Source organism: Zalophus californianus, chromosome 11 (assembly GCF_009762305.2).
Source record: "Zalophus californianus isolate mZalCal1 chromosome 11, mZalCal1.pri.v2, whole genome shotgun sequence".
NCBI lineage: Eukaryota > Metazoa > Chordata > Mammalia > Carnivora > Otariidae > Zalophus > Zalophus californianus.
Genome location: NC_045605.1, coordinates 42,865,742 through 42,887,596, shown reverse-complemented (window position 1 = coordinate 42,887,596; position 21,855 = coordinate 42,865,742). Strand labels below are relative to the sequence as shown.

Here is a 21,855-nt window from a genome sequence, read left to right as displayed (position 1 = left end):
GAGGAAATAAAGGGAGATGAAGACACCGTGGAGAAATGTAAAGAACACACAGTCAAAAAAGAATGGAAGCTTGGAAACCAGTGAGAATACTAAAATAAAAATATAGGTATTGCTCACTTGTTCACCACAAATCAGAAATGTACTAAAAAGTACACGATGTAATAAATGGTCAGGGTTGGGAATTGATGTGACATGGAATTTCCAAACTACTCTTCTGCAATCAGTGTTTCTAACAGAATCATTACTGTATGATAAAAATATTAAAGGAAGTAAAAAATACTATAAAAATGATATTATTTAGGGATGCCTGGGTGGCTCAGTCAGTTAGGCGACTGCCTTCGGCTCAGGTCATGATCCCAAGGTCCTGGGATCAAGTCCCACATCAGGCTCCTTGCTCAGCGGGGAGCCTGCTTCTCCCTCTGCCTTCTGATCCCCCTGCTTGTGCTCTCTCTCTCTCTCTCTTTGACAAATAAATAAAATCTTTAAAAAAAGATACTATTTAAATATTATTTGTACTATTAAAATGCTATTTCATTTATAATTGTGACTCTAATATTTATCTCATTTGCATTCTGGTTTTTAATAACTCTGAGATCATTAAGTTTTGTTCACTAGTATATCTTAATAATTATACCATTAGTAAGATGGTGTGATCTGTAAAACCACCCATCATTTTTACTTCATACTATTTAACACTGGCCAGAGCCTCTATGCAGTAAAATTTGTAGCTCGCAGAAAGCAAGAACCCCAACAGAGTCCCAAGCTACTAATCTGTTTGTCCATGAGTCACTTGATGTCTTCCTCATTGTGAACTAACCCTTAGATTATAAAAAGAAGATCTAAGCCAAGAAGGTATCAGAAGAGAGAGCAAAAAAGTTAGTCTTGGGGTGCCTGAGTGTGCATCCGACTTGATATAATCTCATATTCTAAAGGAAAACATATCTTCTCAAATATTCATATCTCTAAAGCCCATTTTTTCAGTGCAAACATTGTAAAAGAGACTCACATGTGATAACATCCCCTCCAGTCCTGTAGAAGCCTACAAACCTCCCTCTTGTGAGGCTGGCCAAATGTATCAGTACAGTTTTTAAGGCTGATCTGATTTTGAATAGATAAAACATAATACTGTTTCTCTCGAACTCTGGGTATAATACCTTTATAAGTTACTGATACTTTTTCAAACTAACTAGGAAGAAGAACACAGAATTTAACATAGTCTTTGCCTAATCATATTGCCTCAAATTTGAAGGGGGCCTGCCAGATAAACACACAGAATGGTTTCAGCACGTGTGGTTTGAAACAATGACTGGAGATCTTAGAATCAGCTTTGCACAAAAAATGTTCAGATTCACTAATGTTGCTTAAACATAGTGTAGTGATTCTTTAATGCTTCCTATCTTAATTTTTTTAATTTTTAAAAAGTTTTATTCAAATTCCAGTTAGTTAACATACAGTGTGATATTAGTTTTAGTTTTAGGTGTACAATACCACTAGTGACTCAACACTTCCATACATCACCAGGTGCTCATCACAAGTGCCCTCCTTAACTCCCAACACCTGTTTCCCCATCCCCCCTCCCCTCCTCCCCTCTGGTAACCATCAGTTTGTTCTCTATAGTTAGGAGTCTGTTTCCAGGTTTCTCTCTCTCTCTTTTTTTCCCTTCACTTGTTTGTTTTGTGAAATCATATGATACTTGTCTTTCTGTGACAGACTTATTTTGCTTAGCATAATACTCTTTAGCTCCACCTATGTCATTGCAAATGGCAAGATTTCATTCTTTTTTATGGCTGAATAATATTTCTGTGTGTGTGTACACCAAACTGGACAGCAAGATGCAAAAGAATGAAACAAGACCAAGACCACTTTCTTACACCATGCACAAAACTAGATTCAAAATGGATGAAAGACCTAAATGTGAGACAGGAGACCATCAAAATCCTAGAGGAGAACACAGACCTTTTTGACATCGGCCATAGCAACTTCTTTCTAGATATGTCTCCTCACTATCTTTTTAATAGTGCTTAAAAAACTTCTCAAAGAAAAGAAATAGTAAAGTACAGATATCTATGGCTATCTACCTCCCCTAGAACATTAATAAGGAAATATGCTTATGACAAGTTTTCAGTTTAAAAAGTTTCAGGATAATATGTGTACTTAAGCTTATATTATTAAAATAAAAACAGATATGAATGTTTCTTCCTATACAGAGAAATAAGTTGAAAAGAATACATAATATTGCATTAGGAATATTAACTTCTGGGAAGCAAAACTGAAGACAGAAAATGAGAAATCATTTTGTATACCTCTCCTTTTTAAATTTATTATTAGCCTTTGTAATGTTTATAATTTTAAATATTTTAAAAACCTAATTTAAAATGTAAACAATAAGACATTGCTGAGTCTCAATTTAGTCTCACTTAAGTTTCCTAGATGAAGAGAAAGAGTATGGCTCATGTTGACCATAATATATGTACCAAAATATACATCACCCAGTTTAAGGATAAGAAAATAAAGTGACCAAATTTGTACGAAAGAACGGATCTGGAGGAATTTCTATTTTGATATCCTTGAGTAGAAATGTTTTCCTTCAAATTATTTGTTCAATATGGCATTGAGTTTTTTAAAGTGCTCAAATGACCAATGATTTTATAACAGTCCCACAAAAATATAAACAGATATTACATAATCATCTTACATTTGAGAATGACATGTAAAAATGATATTACTGCACAATGATTTATTCAACATGGAAAAGAAATTTAAAAGCCACAGTGTGTTTGTTTTTAAATCAAGAACCTTGCAATAATAAAAAAATGATTCTAAAGTAGATATTACTATATTAAACACTCTATTTTCAATATAACAAATTTCTTAAGCCAGAGAAAATGATCACAGAATATGAGTCTTTAATCATTATTGTCAAGTTTTATTTCTAACCCCTTCTTCCAAAGCTCTAGTTTCTATGCCTGCTAGATTTTTTCACCTGAAATTTACTCTATATTTAAAATTATCTCATTATCTTACTTTTCAAATTGTCTTCTCTTTCTGATTCTCTTACTCTGGACATAGAACCTATGCCCTTATCAGAGCAGGGGCTCAAATCGCAGAGGAATATCATATATATCTCTCCCTGCCAGCATTCAATCAATTTTCAAGTCCTCTAAAATAACCTTACCAAAGAAAATGTCTGATTACAGCAGTCTCCTATCAAGTAACCTTTTGTGTCCTCCTAAGGAAAAACATCCACCTTCTTTCCTACAGTCTATAACTAACCACACATGTTCCAAATTCTTTCCAACTTTATATTCCATATTCCTCCTTGACCACTCTAATCCAGCTAAGCCAAAATGGATCAGCTAATACATTTCCCTGGCCTCTCACTTTCCCACTTTCTAGTCTACTCATGTAGAATGATTCCATTCCCATTTCTCATCCTGTACTCTAGCAAATCCTTAAGACTCGTCTCAAATGCCACCACTTTCATGAAGAAATCCTGATTTTCCCTGCCATGAAAATTCCTCACTTTCTTGACCCTCTAAATTATTTTACTTTTATGCCCTTTATTATGGTTCACCTCTTTAATTCTATGTAATTTCTCTCTGTATTAAAATATATTTACAATGTCTTGAGATCAAGAAATATTTCTAAGTCAGTACTGTATATCCCATAGCATCTTACTCATAGTGGGTATGCATTAAAATATCATCAGTTCAGGAAAATATTGGAGAATTAACCTGAGAATGAATAAGGACTTCAACGACGGACAATTCTTCTATAATTTATTCATACATTCAAACATGAATCCAAAGTGTTCCAGAGACTATACTAGGAGCTCATGCAATTTCACAAATGAGGATTGTTCTAGAAGTAAGAGAGGAGATAATGAGCCAGGAGCACAGAACCCATCACAATTAATGCAACATCATGACTCTAAACATTTTGACAAATACAATATTTTAATGTCTACTTGTTTACTTGAAGAAAAAAAGATTAGTGTTTACTTGTATATTTGCATGAAAAAATAGACTCCATCTTAAACAGAAAGATCCTGGAAGAGTATGTAAATGAAATGTTTATGAACTGTGAAAGAATGTGTGTATTTATCTCAACTCCCTCAAAAAAACAAAACACTAAAATGATGGTTTAGGAATACAAAAACACAAATTAAAACAGCAAAGATAACATGGGGTATGATATCAACAATGGAGAGGTGTCAACAAAATCTGGCATGGTGAAATGTGGATGAGATGGTGGTTGGGAAACTGATGGAAGAAACATATGAAGCTTAAATCCCACTACCTTCATAAAGGGGATCACCTTGAGAAGCAAGCCCATCTTTCCCTCACAACAGACCTCAGAGGCAATAGAAGGAAGCCAGGGTTCAACTTATGATTTAAAAAAAAGAGAAAGAGGAATTGTGTTCACATCTGTATATGGGATAATCTGACCCCCAGAATCATCTGACCCCAAACACAAGCCAGGCAACTCTTCCTCCACAAACCCAAAGACAAGTAGAGGTGGGCCAGAGGGGCTCTAGATGTAGGAATAATCTGTACAGTGGAAAGGAGAGCTGAGATTGCTGAGATCAGTGACTTTGCTGACTATCCCAGCAAATATTTAATGAAAACACACTAAATACCATCTCAAATTTACTTTCCAAAACTGAGCTCTACAGACACTCATCAGGACCTGCTCTCCCCATGACCTTCCCTAGCTCAATGAAGCCCCAGTTGCTCAGACCAAACACACGGGAGATAACCTTGACTCTTCTATTGCACATTCCATACTCTGGCTATCAAGAAATCCTGTTAGCGCTCACTTAAAATATATTCCGAATCTGACCCCTTCTCACCAGCTCCACTGTCACCTCCCTCGTCCAAGCCATCCCAATACCTCAACTGGATGCCCACAACAGCCTCCTAACTGGTCTTCCTACTTCTGCTCATTTCCCTTCATCTAATCTTAACACAGCAGCAAGAGTAACCCCTATTAGGGGCACCTGGGTGGCTCAGTCATTAAGCGTCTGTGTTTGGCTCAGGTCATGATCCCAGGGTCCTGGGATCGAGCCCTGCATCGGGCTCCCTGCTCAGCGGGAAGCCTGCTTCTCCTTCTCCCACTCCCTCTGCTTGTGTTCCTTCTCTCACTATCTCTCTCTCTCTGTCAAATAAATAAATAAAATCTTAAAAAAAAAAGAGTAACCCCTATTAAAAAGTAAGTCAGATCATGCCATTCCTCTACTCAGAAGCCTCCAGTGGCCCCTCCTGATGCAAAGTAAAACCCAGAGTCTTCGAAATGTTCTATAAACTCCATAAAATCTGACCCCTCATGACTTCTCTGACATTATGTCCATCTTCCCTTTTTCTTAGTGTATTCCAGCCATGCTGACCTTCCCTCTTCCATTCACACACATAGACATACACATATTTATACAGATGCAAGTCAATAAGCATCAGGTATAACTCAGGGTGAAAACTGGACAATTTTGAACAGAGAAATGACATGATCTGATTTTCATTTTAAAATAATCACTCTGGCTGCTTGTTAAGATTAAATGGTAGGTGAACAAGGGCAGACAGAGGGAAACCAGTGAGCAGGCTATCCAGATGGTAGTGGACTGGACCAGGGGCCACTGTGGAAATGGTGGACATGTTTTGAAGGCAGAGACAAGAAAATATGTAGACAGATTATTGACTATATTTAAAAAATGACAAAAATCAAGAATAATATCCAGGTTTCCAGCCTGAGCAACCTGAATAATGGAGTTGGCATTAACTGAGGTGAGGAAGACTGTGGATGAAATAGATTTGAGAAGCTGAAGGTTAGGAGTTCAGTTTTAGACATGCTAAGATGTCCTTTAGACATCCGAGTGGAAGTTTCTGGCAGACAACTGGATACATGAGCTTGAATTTTAGAGTTGGAGGTGGGGCTGGAAATATACATTTGGGAGATGATAGCACCCAGATGCATCAGTAAGACTGCATGAGATCATCAGAGAAATGAGTTTAGCTAGAGAGGAAAGGGGGTTCAAGGAATGGACAGTCAAGTGTTCTGATATTTAGAGGTTGTGGAAATGACAAGAAACAGCAAAAGGAGACTGAATAAAAGCCAGAAAACGAGAAGAAAAACCAGGTGAGTTGGATGTCCTGGAAGCAAAATGAAAAAAATGTTTCAATAAAGCAAGTGATTGTCTGTGCTAAATGCTGGTGAGAGGTCAAGTCCATCAAGGACTGGGAAATGACCACTAGACGCAGCAATCACATGGTCATTGCTGAACTTGGAAATGTTTTTGTAGGGTGCTGTGGGCAAAAAGTTGGTGGATTTAAGAGAAAATGAGAGAAACAGAACTGAAGAACCAAGAAATGGGGCAGTAGCTGGAAGGAGATGTGACTCAAGAAGGGAGCTTTTATTCATCATATTCTCTTTTGTACCTATGTAAAAGGAGGCATCTAAAAATACCAATAGGATAAATTAAGTTTTATATTAAACAGCTGGTTTTCCCTGAATACACTGACCTATTTAGGTTCATATTTATCACGTAGGCCCTCATTAGACACTGAAGGAATATTTTCTTTTCCCCTGGAAAAGAGCCAAACTAGAGTAGTTAGATGATGTTTAATGTTCAGAGACTTCAGATATCCTGTTATGTTTCATGAACATTAATGACCTTTTTGGGGCAATTTCCACCACTGTGTCTGGTCTATGGTTAAGACATAGCGTTGCCTTGCTAGTCTATCATCTATCCCAGCTGAGTTTCTAAGGTTCCCAAGCAAAAGATTTGTGAAGCCCTAGAGAAAAACAATTTTTTCTTTAAGAAATTACACAAATGAAAGCAAGACCCAAGATCAAAACAGCTGATGCAGACTTCCTGGGTTGTATTTAAACCCATGAAATGAAATAAATAATCCTAACAAAAACTTCACCGATCTTTAAGGAATCCATGACCATTCTTGTCTGGTTTTCATTGAAAACTGGAAAGACTATTCCCAAAGCAACTGGTTAAGAGATTAAAAATACAAAGCAGCAAAATGATGGCAAGTGCAGGCTTGCTATGAAAAAGCACAGACAATAACAAACTAACAGCTAGACTTGCCTCTGACTCATGGAAAAATATGTGAAATCAGGTTATCCTGGCTTAAAAATAATGAATCACACAACTTCGAATACAGATGTCAGGAAAGCACATGTGTATTTCTGAATACAAATAATAATGAAAGGATATAGAGGTATTCATGCAAACTGCAATCAATTACGTCCACAAAAAAGCAGAGTCTATGTTATTTCTTTAATCAAGAATCCATGAAGAATATCAATGAACAGAATTAACGTCCATCTCAGGTAATTATTAAGAGATGCTATATCTCATAGGAAGCAGTAATTTTCATGCTTTCTTAAGTTTGGGCTTTTTAAAAGCCATCTCTGATTTGCATATTTAAATTAGGTGAAAGCATACCCTAATAGAAAATTTGTTTTGGTAGAAAATCCAAACTTTGGTAATTATAGAGTATGGCTGAAAAGCACCGTTAAAGATCCATTACATAGCTAAAGAACAAAATGTAAAACTCTATCCAGATCTGAAGCCCATAAAGGTCTAAAAAGGGAGAAGAATCTGAAAACATGAATTCTGGATCTATCTTTTTCATCAATTGTATTACTTTGGTTACTTTGATCCCTTATAAGAATCTGTGCTTTAGATATACCCTCTCCCGAACAATAAGCAAAAAAAAAAAAAAAAAAAAAAAAAAGTTGGTGTTTGGACTACAAGTTGTTTTATAAATGATGTATAGTTGATGTATAATATTATATGGGTTTCAGGTATGCAACATGGTTCTTCAACAATTATATATATTATAAAATGCTCACCACGATAAGTGTAATCACCATGTGCCACCATACAAAGTTATTACAATCTTATTGACAATATTCCCTAAGCTATACTTTTCATCTCTGTGACTTACTTATTTTATAGCTGGGAGTTTGTGCCTCTTAATCCCCTTGGACTACACATTTCTAAAGTTCAATGAATTTAGATAAGCTAGGATATTTTTATGTGTCTCATATTTAAACTCAAGTTTTAAAAAAGAAGAATTTTCTCACAAAAGATATATTTACCACACTTTTTAATATATGTATAAATATATAAACAAATATAAATATATAAGTTAAAGACATACATTTAAATGTCATCTGTAGTGGAAACTGGTGCACTGCTCAAATCTTCCTCCCCCCACCCCCAATTTTCAGGATCAAAACACTAATTCCTCAATCTCCCAGCTGTTCCAAGTGTTTCCTGCAGAGCTCATTACTGAGACCCTCCCCAGGAACTGCTAGCCACAGAAGCGAAGCTTCCATGCCTCTGTCTAAGTGCCTCTCCCTGGAGCTATCTGACCTCCAACGACTGGTCAGTGGAGTGTACAAAGGTTTGACCTCTTGACCTCAACATAGGACAACTCTGAACTTTCATTTTAGGCAGAGCTCTTGTCAGACCTGAGGAGGCCTCTGTTGAGACTTCATCACGGTTCAAATTCTGTGGTGTGTTCTCAGTCCCTCACTCCTTATCAATGTTGTCCTGAGCACACTCCCCACAAACTTCCTCATGAAAATCTTTACCTTTCAGTCTGTTTCCCAGGAAACCGAACCTAAGACATTCATCCTACAGGCTAGTCAACCACAGGAGGCAAATCTTCAGTTCCCTCAAATGACTGAATGACTGTTTCTCAACCAATCTGTGGCCAGAATTTAGTTACTGCATGGTGCAGAATGAAGCAAACAAAACAAAACAATTCAGTTTAATCCTGTCTTGGTTCTCCAGCCATTCTCTAAAATAAGAACCATAATAGTTGCAAACTTACTGAGAACTTATTATATGCCAAGCACCATGCTTAGCACTTGATTATATCTAAAAGATGCAGAATAACTGCATAGAGAAGTTACTATAATTAACCACATTTTAAATTTTTTTAAAATATTTTATTTATTTACTTGAGAGAGAGAATGAAAGAGAGAGAGAGAGAGCATGGGGGGCGGGGTCAGAGGGAGATGCGAGACTCAATCCTGGGACTCCTGGATCATGACCTGAGTTGAAGGCAGTCGCTTAATCAACTGAGCCACCCCAGTGCCACTATTAACCACATTTAATAAAGAAGTGAACCAAAGTTAAAGATGTCAATAGTCATAGCACTAAGTGCAGGATCTAGGCCTCCAATCCAGGTTGTAGGATTCCAAAATCCACAGTCTAACACTACACAATGACCTCTGATCCCCATCAGTCCTGTCAGCGAACATATGCCTGGTGGTTCTGCTTGAGAGAATCCAGGTGCATTAGCAGAAAACAGTCACAGCTTCCTGGGAAAACCCACCAGATTAGCATGTCTTCCTTGTGTAGGAAAGTCAATGTCAAGTGTAAGAAACACTGAAGCACTTAAAGCAATTAACACTCCCAACCTCTGGATTCCTAATTAAATCAGTACTCAAAACTTAGTTGTACTTTGACTAAAATTGTGAGACCTACTACAGTGCTTCTGTACCTTATCTTTTGTACTTATTTTTGTATTTTTAGTCTTAAAAGCTTTATCTCCATTTTTAAAAATGAAAGTGAAACTACTGAATTTATAATTGTATATTTTATAGATTTGATTTTTCTGTACATTGGCACAGTATGTGAAAATAAGGATTAGATTTTTTTCTAGCAGGGGAATTTGACCTTTAACGCTCCACAATAGAGAAGGGCTCAGTAGTATGGACAATCCAGAACTTTCAATTGCATTTTTCTCTAACATTTTTAGAGTTTCAGTAAATGTCTCTCCTAAATGGCAATTTTTTTTTGTTGCTTGACTCCAACAACAAGGATTTCCAAAAGCAAGAGGAGTTTCAGAAATAGGAATGCCCTTGGGGCACCTGGCAGCGCAATTGGTAAAGTGTCTGACTCTTGATTTCAGCTCTGGTCATGATCTCAGGGTCCTGGGATTGAGCCCTGCATCAGACCCAGTATGGAGACTGCTTGAGATTGTCTCTCTCCCTCTCCCTCTGCCCCTCCTCTGCTTGTGTGTGCACACGTGCACACACTCTCTCTCTCTCCATAAATAAAATCTTTAAAAAATATATATATATATGAATGCCCTGAACATCGATGGATGGTGAGTCAGGTGAGAGGACAGAACAGCTAGCTAGCAACGTGCCTTTCTGCCAGGCAGGTCCGTTTTTATATCTCACCTGTGCCACTAACCAGCTGTGTGACTTTGGACATGTTATTTAATCTCAGGCACATTATTTTCTGCATCATACAGGATGAACAATACATGTCTCATAGGAATACAATAAAAATTAAAGCTACAATATTGTCAAAGTTTATGAAAGAACTTCTTGGACACTTAATTAGTAGGGACTATTATCCTTAACAAAGATAAAGCGTTTACACACTTCTTAGAGGGAATCAGGAAATGGGAAATTGCTTTGTGTTGCTTTATTTCACAGGAACCCTTAAGGGAAATACCCAGTAAAAATATTTGAGAAGCATACATTTTACATGTAAGTGCCAAGTCGAAGTAATTAGACAAAAAGAAAGAAATGGCAGGAAAAGACAATACATTCACATAACAGCACAATGTAAAATTTAGCTTAGAACTGTTTGCTTTACTCAAATTCGTTCCTGGGCAGCAGCGAGATTTGCCTCTTTTCCCTCTTATGAAAATAGAAACTCCCTTGGGGGGTAGTAGGAGTGAGCCAGCCAGTAACCCCCCAAAATCTGGGAAGGCTACAAACCATTTCCTAAGCCTACACAAGTACACAGATGGCCTGATGAAAAGAACTTCCTTTGCCTTAACATTTTTTTTTTTTTTGGAAGCCAACTATTGTTACAAATTAAACTATGAGATACAGATACCAAAAAAAAAAAAATATTTAAAATAAGAACAAATGTGAATACACAACCTAAACTTAAAAACGAAGACCTATTTCCTAAGAAATATTCATAGCATTTGTCAGATAAGCACAGAAATTAGGAACAAGGGATTTTCCACTGTTAGCCCAGGGAATGGGGGATGGAAGGTGAAAAAGGACCTACTGTTTTTGACCAGACAAAACTCATGGATTGTTTCCTTTTGCCTTTAGTGTTTCTCCCCCAGCCACTTTTGCCATAAGTACATCCCCTCTCCTCTTCTGAGCTAAAGAACGTAGCCACCATGACCTTACAGATTAGACTCAAAACAGAGCTGGCAATCTAGTCTTTAACTGAAAACCACGTCAGCCATAAGAATTTCTCCTTTTTCTTTAATCCCTATAACTTCCTCTTCTCTAGCTTCACCTTCCAAGTAAGAGTATGCCAAAACAAAACAACAACAACCAAAAAAGATGAGGAAAAGAGAATCTATCTATAGACTACAAATATGGAAAATAATTATGAATTTGAAAATGAATCAAATTCTCTTCCAAAGGTCTCTACCACATGACAGTATTCAGGAACTCAGAGTAGCCAAAATAAATTTTATGGAATTCCAAAAAGGATTCTAGTTGAGTAGGCAAAAAAAAAAAAATCTATATCTAGATATAGATTTTTATTTTTAGGTGATGATATCCATGAGTACTTAAGCAGAACCCTCATATGCAGGCTAGTTAAAAGAGAGGTGTTCCCACTGACGTGAGATCAGGGTCCCCAGAACACAAGTTAGGCACTATAACCCTTCACCTTCGCTAGTGCCTCCTAAATTCTCCCTTCTCATCAAGAGCATTGTGGACCATGTAAGCACTATCCTAAGGGCACTGTAAGCTGTGTTGGGCAACTACTGATCTAGCATAATGGTTGTTAACTGCTGGCAATTCTGCCCTTCAAGGGTTATTTGGCAACGTCTGGAGACATTTCTCATTGTCATAAGTCAGGGGTACTGTTGGCAGCTAGTGGGTAGTGGCTACCAGTGTTGATAAACATCTTATAATGCCCAGGACAACATGCCACATCAAAGAATTATCTGACCCAAAATGTCAATAATGCCAAAGCAGGGAAGTCCTGATCTAGCAGAAATCTCCTTCTAAACATTCCAGGGAGATGGCTTTCTAAGTTTCTGGACTGGTCTCATTGTTAGAAATGTTTTTATCATATTGAATCAAAATATATTTCTCTAAAACTTTTTACTATTAGTCTTATTTCTACACCTTGGGATCCCAAAGGAAAAATATCTAATCCTTCACCTACATGACAGATTTTCAAAAGCTGAGACTACTGTGATATCCCCCAAATTTTTCATTTTTGGGTTGAAAAAACATGTTGATATGCTATCCCTGCTTCTCATAAAACAAAACAAAACAAAACAAAAACATAATTGCAGAAGTGAAGGCAAAAATCCAAATTAAAAGGAAACATTCTGAGATTATTAAAAATAACAATAGTGTAGTTACCAAATACTGACCACAACCAGCAATACCCTCCCAGGCACAGAACCCATGAGTGACAGAGTGGGGCTGAATTCTCAAGTTCATGTTCTTTGTGTGAATTTTACATCGCATATAACTGTTCTCCTTTTCCTAACTCTGGCTCCTACTTCTGGTTACTCTTCCATTTGATCTGTCCCCTTTCCCCACTTCTCTCTCCCTCCCAATTGGGCCTGCAGCCAGCCACAGGCCTATCACAGCACTTGCCCCAATCACTTGCTTGGGAATCAGGTCAGGCCACCAGGAGCCCTTATGTCCTACACACTGCTCTTTTCTGAATTTCTCCTTTGCCCTGTGAAAGGATCCTAGGACAACCGAAAGAGAGTAGATCTAAAAGCCTCTTCTTGGCACGTACCATAAGAGAAAAATTCTTGGATTTTCTGTTTTGAGGAGCATAAACATTTTCAGTGAACAATGTATACTAAAGAGTAACTATCTTCTCTGTTTTTACTGAAGCTAGGGGGTGATGAGAACATGGCGGTCCATTATACCATTCTCTCTACTTTTGTGTATGTTGGGAAATATTTTTGTAAAAAAAAAAAAACCTCTCTTCCCTATATTTATCATTCAGCAACCACCTTCCTTTCTTATCCCATATTCTCTGTTTAATGCTATGGTGAAGAAACTTTTCAAAATAAAGTCTCAAGTATCACACCTTAAATATATACAATTTTTTCATTTTTCAATTACACCTCACTAAAGCTGGAAAAAAAAACAAAGTCGCACACAAAGAAAGATTAACTTCAGAAGTAAATTTGATATGACCCCAAGAGTAGACCAAACTCTTTAAACTACTTAAATAAAGACAAACGTACTTGCACACTTTCTCCCTATTCCATTCTTCCCCTCTTTTTAATGTTACCAACTTCATGTTTATGGGATATATGCAATCAGAGAAATGGAAACGTGTCTTAAACTACCAGAACCAAACACGGTGCTTCGGACTGTAGTGGATACAATTGTGTGAGAATGTCTTCATGATTCAGCTGAAGCGTCATACAGGAAGGTTTGTTTGTCACATTTACTCACCAAGGATCCTAAGGTCTCCTGGAACTAGGGCAATATTGGCATGCATATCCTAGAGCAGTGAAGGGCATGACATGCCTACTTGGCTCTGGTGATGGCTAGGTGCTGGACTCTGAGGTCCCGGCTTTCAATCCCACGAGGGCAACTAGGTTTTTACTATTCCTCATAACAATACATTTCCCCTCTCATGCTAGCCAGCCACCCACATGGCACCAGAAGAAAGGGTGTCTGGACTGTACCCCTCTATTATCAGGTCAAAGAAACAACGGTAAATTAATTTCTTCCCCAAAGAGACCAGTGTTGCCATTTTTCTTGATAAAATGGAATGCTGTCAATCATTTCACTAGATGCCAAACTACCTTTCTTTAATCATTAATAAATAAGTTTGCTACCTACAAACGGAATGCAAAATTTGAAGGAACTAAAGCAAAAATATATTTTTCCTTTAAAGAAATGCTGTTGAACAAATCGTGTCTGTTTTTTCTGTAACCCCCTGACACTTCCTTTTTGTTTCTTTTATCCCTTAAATATAGATTTTCTGGCCTGTCTTCACGAGTACATGTTCTCAAGGGGCAAACTCACAATGAAAATAAAAATCATAATAATTGCTAGCATATATTTACATGTACCTCGCACCTTCCATGTTCCAGGCTTTGTTCTATATGCTTTACTTGTGGGAGTTCACTTAAACACACAACATACCTAGGAGTAGATACTGTTTTATCACAATATTACTCTGAGGAAAGAAATGCACAGAAAGATAAAGTAACGAGGCCAAGGGTTCCAAGTTTTCAACCTAACACATCAAATCTGAAAATGGTTGCTATTTCTGGGGCACCTGGGTGGTGCCATCAGTTAACCGTCCAACTCTTAGTTTCAACTCCGGTTGTGATCTCAGGGTCGTGAGCTCGAGCCCCGCACTAGGCCCCATGCTCATCGCAGAGTCTGCCCCTCCCCGGCCTCTCTCAAATAAATAAATAAATCTCGAAAAAAAAAAAAAGTTGTTGCCATTCCCAGTATAGCCCCACCCCTACATCTCAGCACTTAAGCACCCAGTGATTTTTCTGTCCCCCCATCTGCTTGATTTTATTTGCATATCTTAAGCATATATTTAAATATGTGGGTCCTGATCTTACTTTTGCTAGAAATTGGAAAAAAAACCTCAAGTCTCCATCATCAATGGGAAATATTAAATAAATTACAGTATTATCCTACTGTGAAATATTAGGCTGTCATTAAAAAAGAATGAGGCATATGCAAATAGAGTAACATGGAAAGCTGTCAATGACATATTGATGAGTAAAAAGAGCAAATTATAAAACAAATGATCCAGCAAATGAATGTCAAACATCTATATATGCCTAAGTATAGAGGAAAATGTCTGGAAGAATATATGCCAAATACTGGAGAAGAAAAAGGATTGAAAAGTGGGGGAAATGAGGAAAAGTGAATTGTTTACTTTTTGATAATACGCTCATGCTATACTTATAATGCAAAAAAGAATGTTAAACAATGTCTGATAGGCTAAAAATATTTGGTGAAACCATTACTTAGCCAGATCTTACCCCCACCCAATATTTATTCCATTTTATTTTTTCAACTTTATTTTCCTTTCCCTCCCTCACACACAGTCTGGGCACCAATTACAATGGACTTTTTCTTTTCTAAACACTGCCTGGATTTTCTTATGCTTCCACCTGAACTCAAAGTACCCTCTTTGTCATTAAATTCAATCTCTCTAAAAAAACCATACATATTATATTTTGGTACATATTTCATAAAAGGAAAAATGTAAATATCCAGGAAATTTTCCATATTTTGAATCATCAATCTTTAATACATTTTAAATATATTGCTTCCTGAATTGTAAAGTGTCCAAAAATAATAAAGAGTTACAAAGTGTCTGAACAGATACTTCTTTGTATAAAAAATGGCTTTCTTTAACATTTAGGACATTGTGATTGCCTTGAATGATTTTTAGAATGAGGTAGAATACACACACACAAAAGAAAAAGATGCATGTCACTCTAAAAAATTTTAAAAATCAAAAACAAGTTTCTTACCATTGTAAGGGTAAATGGATGGTTTTCTAATGCAGACACACTGGGACAATGTAGAATAATATACTAAAAGACAACAAACATAATTTTTAAATGACCAAGAAAGAAGTGTAAGTATTCTAATGATGGCACAAATACTAATTTTTAAAAATTACATAAAGATAAAGGAAATTTGAGGCACCTAGGTGGCTCAGTCAGTGAAGCATCTGACTCTTGATTTCAGCTTAGGTCATGATCTCAGGCTTGTGAGATCAAGCTCTGTGTCCAGCTCTGCGCTGAGCATGGAACCTGCTTAAGTCTCTCTCTCCCTCCCCCTCTGCCCCTCCCCTCCCTTAAAAAATTAAAATAAATAAATACATACATAAATAAAAGTTGCTAAATACTGACTCACCTGGCCAGGTCTTGCTTTAAAATTTTCTTTGATCATTCGGATTTCCATGACATCTGAGGGATGACTTATGACTGAGATGATGGTTACTGGTTTATTGCTCCGGATACACCTGTAAAGTCTTTCAGCACAATACAGGCACAAAGGTCCAGAAATCCAAAGCCAAGTCTAATGGAGAATTTTTAAAATATACTTTAAGAAATACTTGTGTTGAAGGAGTCTTTATATCCTGCTCAATTTTTTATTATACATTACAGTAATGGTATTGTAATCTGTATTTTAAATAATAAAATGTAAAGAAAAATCTGTAAAAAATAAGGTGCTCACTGTGACTTATTCAAACAAGACTAAATATAAAACAAAAGAAGTAATGTACCACATTAACAGGTATGCATACTTTTTTTCATATTTCCTTCTGTGCATACAGAATAAATACATAATGTATGTATATACAATAACTTCATCTAAAAAGAGAAGAAAGGAAGTTAAATGCTCAATAAATCTGAAGACAACTTTAGAAAAAAATGCACCAGTCCAATGTTTGTTAAAAAAAAAGAAAGAAAATCCTGGATATATGTAGGAATACTTTTTTTTTATTTTAAGGTATTAAAATGTTTTAATTTTTCAGGAGTAATTGGAATTCTTCAAAATGTTAGGTAAGGTTTTTTTTTTTTACGTTTATTTATTTATTTATTTATTTATTTACTTCAGTGTAGTTGACACACAATGTTATATTAGTTTCAGGTGTAAAACTTAGTGATTTGACAAGTTAACACATTATCCTATGTTCACTGTAAGTATGGCTACCATCTGTCCCATTACATCAGTATTACAATATCATTGTTTTTCTTATGCTATGCCTTTTACTCAACCCTGGGTATTTTTAATGCACATAATATATGCATAATGTACACATACATAATGTATATACAATATAAAATGTGTATATGAACGTATTTTAAAATATAGAGTATACTAAGCATGTTGCTTACAACTTACTTTTACATAATAAAAGTAATATGAACAGAAAGTATTTATAGAATTTGGAAAGTGTAACGATTTTGCATGTGTGCTGGATGGATAGCTCTGATCCCAGGATAACCCACTGCATAAGCTCAGAAATACAGAAGCCTGTCCTGCCTGTGTGGCCAACCCTTTTCCTAGAACTGCACGCCATATTTCCCCCAACACTGGGAGGCCGCCGACCCAAACTTATTTTAATGGTTACTTTTTTAAACCTTATTTACATAGCTATTTCAGACCTTCTTCCTTCCATGCAGACAGATCATGCCCCTTCCTGATATTTAGTTGCATGCTGTGTGAGCAGTAGGCGAGCCCTGCAATGCAGCAGGCTTGCAACTTTGAGACAGTCACTTATCCTTTGAGCATCAAGTTCCACATAATTAAAACGGGACTCACAATACCTTCCCTGCCTAACAGCTAACATTGTGGGAAGCCAAGAAAACTCTGCAAATGGCAGTCTATGAGAAACCTAGAGGATTATTATTAAAAATAAACACAAGACTAACATACTCATTCCGAAGTCATCTACAAATTCACTCTACTTTTTGACTCTTCTTTCTTCTCTTCTGAAAAGAGACATTTGGCCTCACTGTCCCATAGGCAAAGAGTGTTAATTCCCACATGGACAGCTCCCATACCCACATGGGAAGATTAGGGCTCTTATGGAACTACTTGCTGGGTATTTGGGTAAGAACTTTTCCAAGAGCAAGTATTTTAGTCAAAGACCTGGTTTTGGACTCTACTTCTGCCTGTATTAGGTTGTAGAGTTTGCTCAAGGTCTTTTATGTATTTAAGTCACAATTTCTTCATCAGAAAATCAAGGAAGATAGTAATTGCTTCAAAGGGCTATTGTGAATATTAAAAGAAATTATGCATACAGTACATTTTAGCACAGTACCTAGCAGATGATACCAAGCATTCAATAAATTGATTTTACAATTTATCATTTATGCATACATAATATCATACCACAATAATATGCTATACCATAATAATAATTACAATTAGTAATAGTTCTTTCACTATTGCTTTTATTATTCAACCTACTTTTCTCAGTGGATAGGGAAAATGTCTTTGTCACTTCTCTTTAGGCAAGCACCAGTGCCACAGTATGCAAAGATTACATGGCCAGTTGAGCAGAATTTTCCATATTCTATAATATCATAGGTCTTTCTCTTTGACCTGACAGCTGCCTCTAATGGAAAAATAGGTGCTATCTTGCTGCTGAAACATCCTGAAATGTTCTACAATTGCTTTATAAACCTCCAAAAACATGTTTAAATGCAATGCTGGTCAATAATTATGGAGATACGGACTTGAGGAGACCATCAAAGATATAAAATTAATCTGACCTGTGGAAAATTAGCTTGAAACCTAGGCTCTTCCATACAAATGTTCACGGATCTGTTTTGGGTAAGTTCATCTGGTTTTGAAGGTCCTCCAGGGAAAGATTCATGAAAATGTTCCGAGTCATGGTCTGGTAAGTAAACATGCTGGTAGTGGGTTCCATTAGGATTGATGCAGCCAGGAGGGTGGGTATCTAAATTAGCTTGATACTTCAGCAGCCCTCTGAAATTAAAGTAAGGGAAAAAAAGGAAGATGAAAATGAAACTGAAATCAGAGGACATGGTGTAAGAAAACAGCCTCTTTTTCTTATTAACTTTCCATAGCATTTATCTGAAAAGTGCTTTTCATATATCTCACTTAGGAGCAATTGAGAAATCCTAAAACTTTTAATGAATTCTTTACTATGGGACTAAACCAAGAGCATTAGCCCTAAACAAATGCTACAAATAAATGGTAGGGAAGAACACATCAATCTTTCCAATTATTCTTGCATTTCACAGCCTTTATTTCAACTCTATTAGGCATGCATATAATCATATACCAGTTTTCACTTCAATAAATACTATAATAATGAGTACTTTTGCTATATCTTCAAACATAAATGGGAAAGTATAGGGATCATATTTGATTTGGCTAAGACTGGATAAAATAGGCCTTGCTGATTTACAGAGATATTTTTAACAAACATAGTAACAGGAACTGGAAGCTTGCAACTCCTTTGGTCTGAAAATAATTAATATACAGCAATTAGACCCTACACATGTTTAGTTTTCAATTTCTCCATAACCAAGACTGCATAAAAGACTCTAAGATAATTGATCAGACAGGAAAGCCTACAACCCTAAAATACCATTCTGATTGTTTCATATTTTGTGACCTTCTAAGATCACCATTCAACTTTCTGTGTTTTGTGTTGTTATTAATAAAAAGTTAAGTAAGATCTACTTCATTGGGATAGTGCATCAAGTGACAGATTGTGCAGAACATCAAAAAAGATCCACACTGCATAAGCAAATCTTGAAGAAAATATTAAGATTTTGAAAAGCATTGGAAATTTGACAGTGTGTTTTTATATTTTAAAGATATTAAAATTTTGGCACCCAAAATTATTTTTCCTAGTTAGCTAAGAATGTATTTTTATTTTATTTTATTTTATTTTTTAAAGATTTTATTTATTTATTTGACAGAGAGAGACAGTGAGAAAGGGAACACAAGCAGGGGGAGTGGGAGAGGGAGAAGCAGGCTCCCTGCTGAGCAGGGAGCCCGATTGGGGGCTCGATCCCAGGACCCTGGGATCATGACCTGAGCCGAAGGCAGACGCTTAACGACAGCCACCCAGGTGCCCCAAGAATGTACTTTAAATGACTCTTCAAGTTACCAAATAATTAACCTTAGTGTGTTACAAAAATGTATATTTTAAGTACATCACACCTAAGATGATTTTATAAATGATTTTACAAATCTGGTATTTTGCAACAACAAAACTTATAACATGAATAATAAGACTAAAGAGGCCCAATATATGAAAATTAGAAAAGCAGTGGCCAAGGCAGGCTTTGCTGGAATTTACCATCTACTCAACCTGATCATTCTCCTTTTGGTTATGTTCATTCCTTTTCTCCCCTTTTTAAAAATATTTTATTTAGTTATTTGAGAGAGCACACAAGCAGGGTGGAAGGGCAGATGACGAGGGAGAAGCAGACTCCCCACTGAGCAGGGAGCCCAACGAGGGGCTCGACCCCAGAATCCCAGGATCATGACCCAAGCCAAAAGCAGATGCTTAACCAACTGAGCCACCCAGGTGCCCCTCTCTCTTCTTTCTATATTACTTTCTTCCTTATAACTAATCATAATGAGATTATATAGTATAACATTACTATGTGCTCATTAGAGAGACATTAGAGAGCACACAGTATATGTTATAGTATACTGTATACACTAAGTAGCAGGCTGTATTATATAACATCAATGGCAACCCACACACCCATTTTTTAAAGCAATGCAGTAGATATGGCCTAGGTACAGAATAAATTAGTGGTTATTATAGAAATGTGAGCCAAGTACAGAACCCTTCATAGAATTCTAGTCATATAATACAATCACTGTGGTATTATACTTGGAAAACTTATGAATTTGATTCACCTCCCATTATAAGTAAAGATTTACCCAAATCTGTTGCTCCTACTGACCATCCCAAGACTGACAGGTGGGTAGGCCAAAAATCTCAGGCATTTATTCTACTGGCCTGAAATTGAACAAGATTTGGCATAATGCACTTGGCACTATTCTAGGTGATTCTACAAAGTACGATAAGGAGTCAAATCTGGTCCCTGAACTTCAAATACTTAAAATCTAGTTGAGAAGACATCTTCAGAGAAGCTGAATGGAAGTCAGACCACAGATAATTGGGCTATAGTATTTTAATAAGACCTTAGCAATGTGTGGTAGACATCAGGCCCCAAACAGAGCAATTTATATACATTTCATGTTATATGCACAACAACTGATTGAAATAGGAATTATTGATCCCATTTTACAAATTAAGAAACAATTTTAATAAATTAAATAGCACCCCAGGGTCACACAGCTGATAAGTGGCAGAGCCAAGATTTGAACCCAGTTCTGACTCAAATTCTATGCTCTTCACCTGTCACTATACCTCGTGTTAGTTCACTGGATGCTTACAACATACCTATGAAAAAGGTAAGGAGAGGAAAATTAATATTTAAGAAAGGATGTCAGGAATTTTTAAACATCTATTTCTCACTTAAACTTGAAAACAAAATAATCATACAGGGTAAGTGTTTTGACTCCCATTACACAGATGAGAGACTTAAGGCTTTGTTTAGGTAAGAGAGTAACTAAATTGTTGTCTAAGCACGGGATTCAGAAACCTCATCTTCCTCATTCCAAAAACATATATCATATAAAGCAAATCAGTTGATTAAAGAAGTTAACATCAAGGAAAGAGGTTTAAAATAACAAAAGCCTGTAAATAAAGTCAGATAATGCGCGCGCGTGTGTGTGTGTTGGAAGGGGGTTGCTTAACATCAGGCAAAGGAATGTTATTTACTCCTCCTAAGTCTTAAGTGTACAGGTGGGCAGGACCGCATGTGCTAATGATCCTTAGAATGACAAACAAACGATGTTACTATGCAGTACAAATCTTCAGGCCAGCTCAAACAAAGCACTGCTGTTCTTGGTATTTCAAGGGGTATGTAATATTCTAAAATCCCTTTTAGGGGTGCCTAGTATATCTCAGTGATGTGGGCAACAAGGAAGATCAGCATTGTCTGGCATATAAACACAGAGCTGCATGTTCCTGAAAGCTCTGTTGCATTTGGAAAGAGTGTATTAAACTCTTAAGAAACACATGTATATTATGTCTGCTGAAATAAATTAGATACTAGGGATTTAAAACAATCATAAAACAATAAAAATCATACATAAGATATAACTTAATTTTAACAAATGTGCTCACAGTAAATGGAATAAAGAGATGATATCTGATATTTACCTATCAATCCAAATATATCCATAATACCTAGGGTACATTTCTATTAAAAATTCTTCAGAATGAAATTATTTTAA

At 36.4% G+C, this 21,855-nt stretch overlaps 1 protein-coding gene across 1 annotated transcript in view; it reads right to left on the bottom strand.

Moving 5' to 3' along the window:
- Nucleotides 1–21,855, bottom strand: part of NOX4 (NADPH oxidase 4) — a 182,246-nt gene that overhangs the window by 84,836 nt on the left and 75,555 nt on the right. Inside the window, exons 10-12 of the mRNA XM_027579697.1 lie at nt 18,270–18,486; nt 15,898–16,062; nt 15,510–15,572 (exon numbers count right to left, since the gene is read on the bottom strand). Coding sequence (XP_027435498.1) covers nt 15,510–15,572; nt 15,898–16,062; nt 18,270–18,486 — 445 coding nt within the window. The remainder of the gene's footprint in view (nt 1–15,509; nt 15,573–15,897; nt 16,063–18,269; nt 18,487–21,855) is intronic.